Source organism: Ursus arctos, unplaced genomic scaffold (assembly GCF_023065955.2).
Source record: "Ursus arctos isolate Adak ecotype North America unplaced genomic scaffold, UrsArc2.0 scaffold_12, whole genome shotgun sequence".
Lineage (NCBI taxonomy): Eukaryota > Metazoa > Chordata > Mammalia > Carnivora > Ursidae > Ursus > Ursus arctos.
Genome location: NW_026622786.1, coordinates 27714801 through 27727937, shown reverse-complemented (window position 1 = coordinate 27727937; position 13137 = coordinate 27714801). Strand labels below are relative to the sequence as shown.

The 13137-nt window shown below is 42.2% G+C and overlaps 1 protein-coding gene across 1 annotated transcript in view; it reads right to left on the bottom strand.

Moving 5' to 3' along the window:
* Positions 1-4593: 4593 nt before the first annotated feature.
* The window catches only part of ALG14 (ALG14 UDP-N-acetylglucosaminyltransferase subunit), a 108858-nt gene continuing 100314 nt past the window's right edge, over positions 4594-13137 (bottom strand). Inside the window, exons 4-5 of the mRNA XM_026497576.4 lie at positions 10026-10098; positions 4594-4728 (exon numbers count right to left, since the gene is read on the bottom strand). Coding sequence (XP_026353361.3) covers positions 4616-4728; positions 10026-10098 — 186 coding nt within the window. The 3' untranslated portion in view covers positions 4594-4615. The remainder of the gene's footprint in view (positions 4729-10025; positions 10099-13137) is intronic.

The following is a 13137-nucleotide window of genomic DNA, read 5'->3' as shown; positions in this document are numbered from 1 at the left end:
TTTTGCCCATGCCTCCGATTCACCCTCCTTGGAATGTTCTCCCCATTCCCTTCTGCTTATTGAAATCCCACTCATATGTAATGTCTCAGTTCAAGTTCACTTCTTCCCTAAATGCTTTCTCTGGACATAACAACTCATGAATTCTTTCCCTTCTCTGAACACCCATTGTACTTCCCATCTGTCCTGCTCCTGACACAGATAAGAATACACACTGCCTTCTATTATTATTTAACCTTTTAAATTTGTGGTAACCTTGCTTCCTTATTAGATTTAAAATCTGTGAAGGTCTAATGATATGAAGTTAATCCCTCAGAAAATGACAGAAGAGGCTCTGTGTCATGTCAGAAAGAGAAATTCACCAAAGAAAATACGAAAGGAATGACAGTTGAGGTGGACTAAGTCCTAAACACAGAGATAAGAAAGTGTGTGTTCATGAAGATTGTGGTAGTTACCAAGTCCTGCTTCCTTTTCTACAGCGGACAATTGTTGGCAAGTAGCTTCCCAGTCAAGGACCACACTTCCCAGTCCCACCATCAGTTTCGATGCAGTCATGTGGCTAGTTCCCAGCAGGGGACAGTGAGTGGAAATGATGTGTGTCTCATATGGCCGAAGAGATTGAGAAGCAGATGTGCCTCTCTACTCTCACTTTCCTTTCTGCTGGCTAGACAGAGAGGGCTTGGAGGGTCTGGAGGATAGTGGCTTATAGGTGGAAGAAGCCTGGGTCCCTGAATCACCACAGGGTGAAAAACCAGCCCCTGACACGGGAGCCTGGCATTGGGCTGCTCCTTGAGAAAGGCATTAATTTTGTGTGCAGCCACTGAAATGGGCAGGATTATTTGTTATAGCAGTGTATCAGTTAGGGGTCTCCAGGAAAAAACAGAATCAATAGGATATGCCTATCTATCATCTATCTATCTATCTATCTATCTATCTATCTATCTAACTAATCTAATCTATCAAGAGATTTGTTTTAAGAAATTGACTCATGTGGGGGCGCCTAGGTGGCACAGCGGTTAAGCGTCTGCCTTCGGCTCAGGGCGTGATCCCAGCGTTGTGGGATCGAGCCCCACATCAGGCTCCTCCGCTATGAGCCTGCTTCTTCCTCTCCCACTCCCCTGCTTGTGTTCCCTCTCTCGCTGGCTGTCTCTATCTCTGTCAAATAAATAAATAAATAAAATCTTAAAAAAAAAAAAAAAGAAATTGACTCATGTGATTATGGTAGATGGAAAGTACAAAATCTGTAGGGTGGGCCAGCAGACTAGAGACCCAGGAAGAGCTGAGGCTGCAGTGCAAGTTCAAAAGCCATCTGCTGGCAGAATTCCCTCTTGCTCAGAGAAGGTCAGATTTTTACTCTATTCAGGTCTTCAGCTGATTGGATGAGACCCGTCCACATTATGGATGGCCATGTGCTTTACATAAAATCAACCAATTTAAGTGTTAATCTCATCCAAAATACCGTTGCAGAAACATCCAGAATACTGGTTAACCACACATCTGGGTACCACGGCCCAACCAGTTTGACCCATAAAATGAACCATCACAGGCAACTAGTATTTCCTAAGGTACACCAAGCTATGCTGAGAACAGCCACCAATGCTGGCAGAAATGGCATATTTCTCAGCGTCTGTTCCTGCTCTGGTAAAGGAAGACATGTTATTTTCAAAATACGCTGAACACATGAAACATTCTACAAAGACACAGTATTTGAAAAAGCACTGGAGAATACACTATAATCATTGCATCATGATTCATCATGTTCGCGTGAGAAAAGATCTGGTCACCTGCGTTTTAATAAACGATTGATCTCCCTGCCTAGAATCAGGCACAGGGAAGCTTGGCCTGTGTGTCCATCTTCAACAGAACCAAGCGATGGGTGTTTCTGGCCAAGAGAGGCTCTTAGAGTAAGATCCCCTGAACCCTGCTGTTTACCAGTAGGGCTTCTGTGTCTTGGTTCTTTTTAAGAAGTGTGCAAGCAGAGCAGAAAAACAGGACTGGAAACAGGACAGCTATACATCTGGTCCTCGGGAAACAACATCTTTACCTTCAGCAGCAAAAAGATCCATCAAAACTTAAGTGGCCTCCCCTCCCTCCCACCATATTATATAAGATAGAAGCAGAAGGGACTTGGTATTGGTTTTTTAATATTGGTTGACTACTACAGGCTGTGTCATTCTGACGATAACACTGAAAAATTTACTATAACCCACATTCTGGTCAATGCCCCAAAATGATCTAGGTAACTTACTCCCTCTCCATGAAGCTCACTCTCAACCACCCAGGGCTCAACAGGTATAGATTCATTTATTCAACACATATCAGTCAAGTATCTACTATGGATATAACACGGTATTGGGTAGTTGTAAAAAATTCAGCCAAGTACAAGTTGTAGTCTCATAAATCTCAGTAAACTCTCTACGTGTACTGTGTGTGCGTGTGTGTGCATGTGCACACACGCTTCAAGGACAATGTTCTCCTACTGGAGCCCTGTGCTCCCTCTGTACTTTCCTTGTCTGAAGTATCTCAACACTCCATTGCCTTGGGACCAGGACAAGGGGGCCAGTTTTCTGGGTTTCTCCCCTGAAAGCCACTCTGTCTCTCTGACTTTGCATTGTAATGGCATTACACATTCACTCCAAGGACAAAAGGGACACGGAGATCTTCTAATATGTGGGGTCAAGATGGTCGTGCCCAGTAGCCTTATCTACTTCCCGAAGGTCTCACCCCAATTCTAGAAGATCATCACCGGTGTGGTATGAGGAGGAAGTCAGTTCACTTGTTGACCTGCCAAAGGTCTTAGCGAAGGGCAGAGTCATGCACCGCCAGGCCACAGGGAAGCTCACCCCACAGACATGGCTTGGTTGGCACCCATATAACCAGATCTGCCGGAGACCACTTCTGGAGCAAGAAACACACCTGTCCGTTGCCTCCTTCCCCCTTCCTCATTTTTTCTTCCCCTGTCCCTGGTTCTTGAAGCTCAGTGGGGGTTGGAACCATGAATCTGGAGCAAATCTCCCTGCTTGGCCATGTTGGGGGGATATCTAGGCTTTCAGCCCACAGACCTGTCAGCCCCTCAGGCGCCTCTCTTGCCTCAGAGAGGAAGGGGGCGGTCAGGAGGAGACTTCCTACCTCACCATATGGTGCAGCTCTTGGTTTATTTATCAGACTGAAAAGTTTACACTGAAGTTTAGGTATTTTTGTTGAACTGAAGCTTTAATTATTCCTCTGGCTAGCCTACAATTCCAACATCCCAGTTTTCCAGCTCTTGCTCCCGAATTTCACTGCTGCTTTCTTTTTCCCTGGCTGAGCCTCAGAAGGGCAGCCTGGAGAGGCTGGAGTAGGGTGAGATTTCCCCTCCTCTTGTCACATAAACAAGGAAGTGAAGGAGGCCTCTGTACTCTCAGAACTCCAAGCATGAAATGCTGCGAGTCTAAGCATTTATGTCACTTGGCTGGGACTAGGCATGGAAAGCGTTCTTTTTTCATACCAATTAATCATGAGCCCCTCTGATGCATTTTGGGACCTGCGGTTATTGTTGGGATTATACTTGGATTCCCGTACTGCATGTTCCCCAAAGCTTTAATAAACAACGACGACAGCAGGTACCATTATATCCACGTGCCAGGCACTATCCCAGGCACTTCAATGCCGAACCCTTAACATTTGCAATTTTCCTCATTTCACCGTGGAAAGGACACAGACCCAGAGAGGTAAAACAAACAAACGAAAGCCTGGACACACAATAGATCAGAGGTAGAAGTCGAATTCGAACCCAGGGCTGTTGTTTGACCAAAGTGCTTTTCGTCTACTCTACTATTTCAAAGGATAAATGAAGAACATCAAATTCTACTTTAAACCTACAGAGCTTTGCTATGTATCAGGATGCGGTGACTCCTTCCATCAAATAAATAGTAAGTCTGTGGGTAAATCCAGCTGGATACAGGTATAGATATAGATTTCTATTTATGTATTTTGTGTGTGTCCCATATAACTTCGGGCACATTTAAGGTGACCTACAATGTTTGGTCTTCTTATTTGGGCAAGCAAAGATGTTTAAGAGAATATTAAAGAGGCCTTTGTTCGTTCCTCTGCAGATATTTATCGAGCGTTCCTCTGTGGAAATACAAAGATGAGAAAAGCAGATGATCCCTGTCCTCCTAGAGTATATGGTTTTTGGCTTCTTGGAATGTGCCACTCCTTACTAGTGGGCTGCTTAGAAATAGAATGTCCACTTTCTTTGTGGTAATAAGTCAATAGTTTATTTTTTTTTAAGATTTATCTATTTGAGAGAGAGAGAGAGAGAACAGGGGGAAGGGCAGAGGGAAAGAATGTCAAGCAGACTCCCCACTGAGTGTGGAGCCCAACACCGGGCTGGATCCCATGATCCCGAGACTATGACTTGAGCTGAAAACAAAAGCTGGATGCTCAGTTGACTGAGCCACCCAGGCACCCCTAGTCAATAGTTTGAAAAACTTGCTTTTCTGGTTACCACAGGAATGTCTCTCATTGTAAAAAATTTCAAAAAGCAACATTATAAAAATATATAATATAAAAAGTTACTTTCCAGTATGGCCAGCCCCAAAGAAACAACCAAAATTAGAGAAGAAAATTTTAATATCTAAATCTCTTCCTCCAAAGGGGGAACAGAGTAGATGGAACGGCAAGTCCCTTCACCCGGCTCCAGCAGCCCCGACGGACTTGGGGAGACTTCTTTCCTCGGTGGCCCGTAAGCTCGGGGCAAGCAGAAACACAGCTGAACGTAAATATGAAGCAAAACTCTAGCCAGAAGTTCTGACGAAGCCTTTTCTCCCCCTGCCCTGCTAATTTATTTCCATGAGAAGAGGCCAAAGACATTTAAAATGAGGATTGTTCTGGAAAATCCAGGCTAGATGGACACCAGATGTATATAGGGAATCGGGGCACACCACAGTAAACACTCAGTAGTTGTCTGCTCAGTGAAGCAACGAACACTCTGTACTGACCTTTAGAAAATCAAACCAAAACAGTCCTGTACAACATGCCCGCCTTCACAGGTTTTCAATTTATCTTTTTTTTTTTTTTTTTTAAATACACAGCAAAGGGAAAAGTCGCCAAGCGTTTCTTGGCTGAATTCTTCTATTTTGCTTTCAGTTTGTGCCATTGCAGTTCCTGTTATCATGGCTGGAGGTGCACTGAAGGGCAGCAAACCCCGGGGGTATCTGAGGCCGCGCTGAAAAACTCAGCCCAGGCAGCAGAAGATATTAATAATGGGATGTCAACACAGCGCACACGCAGGAAACTCCAGGAAAAGAGCACAAACATAACCCTGGAGCGAAGCACTTTTTGGAAAGGCTTTACTCTAAGAGGATGGCAAGGGTTTTACAAGGGCTGGGAAGAAACGTATTTAAGTTAACAAAGCTCTTTATTGAGTGTTTACTGTGTTTTACAACGTGCTTTACATCTATTAACTTGCTTCATCTTCAGAACAACCCTATAAAGAAGTCACAACTAGAATCCCCACCTTACCAATGAAACAACTGAGGCACAGAGAAGCTCGGTAAGTTGCCCAGGACGGCAGAGATGGAAGTGAGGCCCGGGCATGGGCTGCGCCGCCGAAGGGAATGGAGAGGGTACAGACTTGCAGGGACAAAAAGCGCGGCACAGGGAATCCACCAACAGTACTGCGATAACCTTGTGCGGTGACAACACTTAGTGTGATGAGCATTTTGTCGTGTGTCCATGTCAAATCACTGTGGGGTACACCTGAAACTCCTATAATACTATATGTCACTGTATTTCAATTGAAAAAAAAAAAAGAGGCTAAACCCAGGCGGCCTGGGCCCAGAGCCCTGGCGTTCTGGCGTTAAACCCCTCCGCTCGGCTGCCTGTCAGAGAACAGGGAAACTTCATGAATGTCTGGGTTGCTGACTTTTAGGTTGTGTAGGTTGATCCCCGCCCCTGCCCCCCAGATAGGAGGTGAACAAAACATATCAGAAATGTTGACAATATGACAATAACATGTTAACAAGTCCTTACGCTTTCTTCTCACTAAAACATGAATCACTGATTCATTCGTTCGTTCTCAAAAGCACTGACCGAGCTCCTGCTCTGGCACGACAAGTGCCAGCCCCTGTCGGCTCTTCAAAGTGCACAAAGCACCATCCTACCCAACAGGGTGTCCCGTGACTTTGGGGATCACACGTCTTGAATCTCAGTCCCGCCACCTACCAGCTGCAGGACTTGAGGCAAATTTTTTCACCTCTTCGAGTTGTTTCCTTCCAGAGAAAAGAGGTATGGTGCTCACAGGAGAAGGAAAACACAATATCCACTTGAAATTATTTTTCTTTTGCTGCCTGCAAGCCCGATGAGCTTATTTGTGCCTCGACAAACCGCTGCTCCTATGGTTCTGTCTTTGGTTTCAACCCCAAAATGGTTTATTTTATCTCTCAAACTTATATTCAAATGATCACATTTGATTTATTTTGCATGTCAGTCTAACCACTAAGCATATGTCATCACATCACTTAATTTATAACAGAACATAAATTTGCTGTGTCGGCTCTGCTGGCGAAAACAGAGTCTATACAGCACAGTCATCCACCAAAGAATTTACAGTAACAATAATAATAATAGTCAAGAAACTCAGGAGAGAATTTAAAAAATTAAAAAATTCAAGGCAGGGTTCTGTAAAGAAAGAAAGAAAAGAAAGAAAGAAAGAAAGAAAGAAAGAAAGAAAGAAAGAAAGAAAGAAAGATTTCTACCACTATCTAAAAATTTTTTTCTATCTTTTTTCTTGCCTCCTGCTGTCCTAAGAGAAGGCTTTACAGATGCAACTCCCCCCCCCCCGCCCCCCCCCCCACATACCATTCGTTTGGGGAAGTGAGGGGTGACTGAACAGGCACAGAAGGAAAGGAGATAAGGTTGTTTGTTTTTTCATTAAATTTCAAGCCTCAGATTGAAAAAAAAATATTGTAAAATAAACTTTAAGTGTAAATTTTGTATCTTTTTGGGGGGTGGGGAAAGGGTTGCAGAGATTCTAATGAAAGTTATGGACTATCTTTCCAGAAAAGGCATAGATAAATCCTTCAAATTTCAAACCTATCCATGACCCCAGTTTAAGAATCCTTGGCCTAGTCATTGGGGAGAAAATATTTAAAAATATTATATGTAAGATTTCCAGGTACTTTATGTAGGTAATAGTTGCAAGTCAGACCCTTAGTTTTCTAAACCATTTAATACATAATTTCTGTATGGTATAGATTAATTCCCATTTACACCCCAGTAAATTTATGAAAAGTGAACAGGTTTGGTTAAACAAATCTGAGTTTTAGACCGTTGTACCCCCTCTGGAACGGCAGAGGGAAAAGTAAGGAAACCCTTCCATTGTGTAACTGATCATTTCCTTTCATAACTGGACTATGCCTTTTAACACACGCTGCCTTAAATGTATACATTCAGCACCCTTTGTAAGCCAGGACTCACATGGTAGCCCTTGGACACTTTAATTATGTGGACATTCACCTCTAAAAAGCTTTTAGACAATAGAAGAAACAATAGAAGACAATAGAAGAATAAATCCATAAAATCCCTGACACTAAATCAGAACTGTCTTTATTGATATCAAGTTAGAGGTGCCGGATCAGGGGCGCCTGGGTGGCTCAGTCGGTTAAGTGTCTGACTTCGGCTCAGGTCAGGAACTTGGGGTCCTGGGATCGAGCCCCCTGTTGGACTGTGCACTCAGCAAGGAGTCTGCTTGTCTCTCTCTTCCTCTTCCTGTGCCCCCCCCACTCTCTCCCAAATAAATAAATAAAATAAAATAAAATAAAAGGAATAAAGAAGCACCAGAGCACTCTAGCCAATGCTGGTATGAAGAATGTGCTGGCGGCTCACCAAAGACATATGGCCACTTACCCCGCTGTTTTTAGGATAGAAATAAAAACCTATCCTGGCTCTTTATGAATCCCTCAGGAGTTCTCCCTCATCTACAGAGAAAGGCAGTGTTCTAAGAAAACTGTTTTTAAAAAATTGTCACAAATGGGAGATTGTAGAAATAATTTGAAACATAGGTGTACATAAAGAGAAAGCCAGAAAGAAAGAGAAAAGAGATTCCACATGAGGGGTCTGGAGTGGCTTCATTAAGCCCATGACTTCAAAACACGTTGAGAGGCAGACAAGTCACTTCTCTAAACAGCATCATGAATGGAGCTTTTTCCGGCAAAAAAAAGCCTTTGGGAGATGATGAGGTCATGACGGTGGAGCCGTCATGAATGGGGTTAGTGCTCTTATAAAAGAGACCCCAGAGAGCTTTCTTGCCCCTTCCTCCATGAGAGGCAATGGCAAAAATATGGCCATCTATGAACCAGAAAGTAGTTCACACCAGATATTGAATTGGCCAGTGCCTTGATGTTGGACTCTCCAGACTCCAGAAGTGTGAGAAAAGGATTTCTGTTGTTGATCAGCCACCCATTGGATGGTATTTCTGTCATAGTAACTTGGACAGACTAAGAAAGAAGATATGGCCCAAATAGAACAGGAACATAGATTCTAATACCATGTCAGCGGCCCCGGAGATAGCACACTTTGGGGAAGGGAAGACCAGGAGTGGGGCGATGGTGCAGTCAGCACAGAGGCGAAAAGCAGAGCATCTAGAGTCCGGCATGTCTGGGTCTGAATCCTGGAGCCACTGCCCAGCGGCTGTCTGACTTTAGGCAAGTCACTGGAAGTCTCTACACCTCAGTATCTTCACTGAGGAAAGGAGTGGAATAACAGTACCTACAGTTCACTGGATTTTGGAAGTTTAATGTAAGGTAATTAGTGCTGAGGGGCACTGTGAGTCCCCAGAAAAGCCTTGCTATAATGATCAATGACTGTGAAGGAGACACTACTGATGAGATTCAGGGCAGGCCACCCCAGGGTGAGTCACTCTGGCATGTTGAGTATTTTGAGTTAAAATTACTTGGGAAACAGCAATTGCAAGAGGGGCACTCTGACCCTCCCCTGTCCTCCTGAAAGCAAGAAATAATGTCCCTATGTGAAGGGTACCCTCCTAGCACCTGGAGGGTAGAGGTGTCCATTGTTCTGTCAGTTCTTTATAAATGTATTCTTTGTCTGAAAGGTATAAAAGCTGCCTGCTTTGGTCCCTACTTTGGGTGTCATAACTTTGGGGCCCATGTACATACTAAATTAAATTTGTTGGTTTTTTTCCCCTGTTAATCTTTGATTATGTGGTGTGTCTGAGCCAAGAACCTAGAAGGGTAGAGGGAAATTTATTTTTCCCCCTACAGTGTTGGCGAGCAAGCCAGGAGATTTCACTAGCTGGGCACGGCTTGCCCCAGGGCTGCTGCTGCTAAGAGATCTTGGGAATTCTGACAAGCACTGGCAGAAGCTAGCAGTTCTTACCATGTTAGTCTCCTGGACTTCGGCCTGTGGGATCTGTTGGAAGTGAGTGGTAAGAGTCCTTTTTAAAAATTTAGACTGGCAGGAGAAAATACCTGTGGAACTATTTCCTTGTGTGTAGTGACTCTGGTGAAGATTCGTTAGCGAGTTCTCTCGTTTTCTATCGATCCTCTTTCTCCCAGAGATGGTCATTGGTTTTTTTTGTCTCTGTCTTTTGTATTGTTTGTCATAAAGGGAAAAACTATGGGTGTGATGAGTTTTTCCTTTGTCTTCTTTTGGCTTTATGACCCTTGACAGTTTGGCTTTATGACCCCTAAGAATATTCCCTCTGGCCTGGGCCATCTGGAAAGTGTACATACTGGTGTGCACCTGGTGTCCAGTTGAATAGACTGGAATTCCGAGACACAAAGTCACAAGCAGCCTTCTCTTTGTAGACTGTGCCAGCTTTCAGGGGAGTGCTAAGCGGTCCCAATCCATAAGGGGCCTCTGTCACCTCAACCTTCATCATCTTGTTAGTTCTGGAAAAGTCCCATTCTAGTAGCACTTGCCCTGTATCACAGATTAGTTTTTCTGTGAGAGACCTGGAGACACTGTTTTCACAATACAATTCTTACTACCTGTGACAGCAAAGGTCTTTGCTTTCTTAGGCTTACCCTGGGAGTGACCTTTCTGGATCCTGTGTGGACTGCATCTTTGGCACTCTCCTTCGGGGATACCTCTTGCATCCTAGTGAAGCCAAAAACAGGTTTATTGGTTTTAGTGGCTATTGGGATGAATAGATCCTACTGGTCAATGGCCAGTCAGTGGACCTTTTGAATTTGAAGAACTTCTGTATTTGAAAAAAAATTTTATTTTATTTTATTTTTTTAAAGATTTTATTTATTTATTTGACAGAGATAGAGACAGCCAGCGAGAGAGGGAACAAAAGCAGGGGGAGTGGGAGAGGAAGAAGCAGGCTCATAGCGGAAGAGCCTGATGTGGGGCTCGATCCCATAACACCGGGATCACGCCCTGAGCCAAAGGAAGATGCTTAACCGCTGTGCCACCCAGGCGCCCCTGAAAAAAAATTTTAAAGAGCATTGATCCTAAACAATTGTTTCATTAGTACCCATGGAAAGACCAAATTAAAAAGTGGGTACTAAGCAGCAGAATGGCTAGCCCTGGGGACTCCTTTAACTAGATGAAAGAGCAGAAATTAAACTTACAACAAAATTAAAGTCCACCTTCCATGTAAATTCCCCTTCTTAAAATCTGGCTCTCTCTCTTCTCAGCAAGGAGGCTAACTGCCCAAACTCCTCCACCTTCCCCAGAAAATCCCTTAAACACCAAGCTGCTTATTTTAACTTCCCTTTCCCTACTACATATACAGAGAGCACTCAGCCTAATCTCTGCCCACGGTCTACAGGTTACTCATGTAAATGCTGGAAGCCAGAAAATAAATTCAGTAGAAGTGCCTGGGCTGGACAATAAGGCTCATTTTGCTGGGTTCTATAATCAGGCTTTGCAAGCTTCAGGCCCTTCTATGCAATATCCTTTGTGGGTATATTCAGGGCCCCCACCCAAAGAATTCAAGTCCCCTAGACAGCAGAACATTGAAATCTTTTGATTTCTATCTTAGTTGGAAATTTTCTCCCTGGTATAAAAAGGCAAATTCAAAACAGTACGGTTGAGTGAGCAAATTAACCTCTAAGTGTTTTAATGAAAAACGTTATGCAATTCTTTGAACATAGTTTGCAGGAATGCACATTTAAAAAAAGTTTCAAAATCAATAATTCTTGGGGTACCTGACCGGCACAGTCAGTGGAGCGTGTGACGTTCGATCTCGGGGTCATGAGTTTGAGCCCCACAATGGGTGTAGAGATTACCGAAAAATAAAATTTTAAAAATTTAAAAATTAAATTAAAAAAAAGAATTATTGATTTTTAATATGTATGTATGTATGTAATCTCTACACCCAACATGGGGCTCAAACTCATGACCCCGAGATTGAGAGTCATATGCTCCACTGACTGAGCCAGCCAGGCGCCCCAAGAACTATTGATTTACAACTTAACTCTTTAGAAAAACAAAAGCATAACTCTGAAAGCAACTCATAAATCTATTTAGATCCTTTCCTATTAGCCTTCAGACATCTGTAGATACTACAAAAATCAGGACCTCTGAAGTACAATTGTGCTACACTTAAGAAGAAAAAAATTTAGATAGCAATTACCCTAGAATTCGGATAATGGAGAAATATATCTAAATTCCTAGAAGAAAACTTGCATTCTTTCTCTGTGCCTTGAAGATGTAAATCTTACATGACTTTGAAATGTAAACACCCCAGGAGGTAACTAAAACTCACTGGAGACTGGCGGGGGGGGGGGGGGGGGGGGAAGAGGGGAGGAAAGAGACCTTTTTAAAATATAGATGGCTGGAAAGGCTCTCTTGCCCAAACTTTATAGACTATAGCCTTCTTGAGATTACTTCTCAAGGACGAATACAAATCTTAAGAGTCTTCTTCACAAAGAGTAAAAAGCTTCAGTCATCTGAATGGATAAACTTAACTTATTCCAACTGTTATTTATAAACTAGTGAGTTTTGTACTGTTATACCTGATTCATAGCTAAAATTTTAAAATGTAAGATAGCTGTGTTTGTATGTATATGTGTGTGCCTTCAAGATACGGTAACTTTTCTACCTCCAAATGGTATTGCCAAATTATTTTGTAAAAGAGCTCTGTTTAATAGGCTTAAAAATAAGCACTTTTGAATTAAGTACTTCTAAATCTCAGAAATATAATAGAAACTAACCCAAATGTTTTTCAAGTTCACATTATCTAGGATAATTTTTAGTAAATAAAAAGTAGTTTAAGTTTGTTGGTTTAATTGATACAGACATGTATTATACTTTTAGAGTTATCAGCATTAAGCAGAATAATTTAATTTTACCTAGGTTTTCTAAAAGTCAAAGAAGCTCATGTTATCTCCGTTACAAGAATTTGTCAGCAAGAAGAACAACTTAAGATGATGGCTAACTAATGTCTCAGGAAATCTTGAGGAGTAATCTAAGCATAATTGTTAAGAACAAATGAACTGAATACATGTAAATGAGTCTTTAGGTGCACGTTTTTGCAATGATTATTTTATGGTATGTTTGCTTAAACAGTTTTCCAGTCTCTTTGGTAACTTCCACCATCTTAGTTAAATTAGATGATGGGAATTCACTCGACGTCTGGAGCATTTCCAAAAACAATAAAATATGGAAACACTAATTGCTAAACAAGTCCACGTTTACCTACTTTTGACCTCTTATTACAAAGGAACTAAGGATATTTGGGTTATTAGTAAACATGTCTTGTGCCACATTAAAAAACTCTGCTATAAGGAAATGTAGGTTTCTAGAAATTATGAAACATATTCATAAATTTGCCAATCTAAAGAATGCTGGCCTAACAGTTCACAATTGCTTACTTCTTAGTTTTCACTAGAAATTAAGGCTTTTTAGGGTTAAGAATTCTAATTAATATATGGAATTAAAGTTACTTGAAATACTAAGGGAAACAACTCTGAATGCAAGGAATGTAGGATATATGGTTTTTTGGTGAGAAAAGGTATGGGGAATGGAGATGCAATTTTTTGTTAAGGGAAAAGAAAGCAGTTGTCCTAAAGTAAAGCTTATTATTTCCGAGTGGGAGAGATGACAGGGGACAAATTAAAATGGACAAAGAAAGTTGTAGGAGGTTTGTGAAAAAAAAGGATCTTGGGAAAGGAATTTAATGTGTGA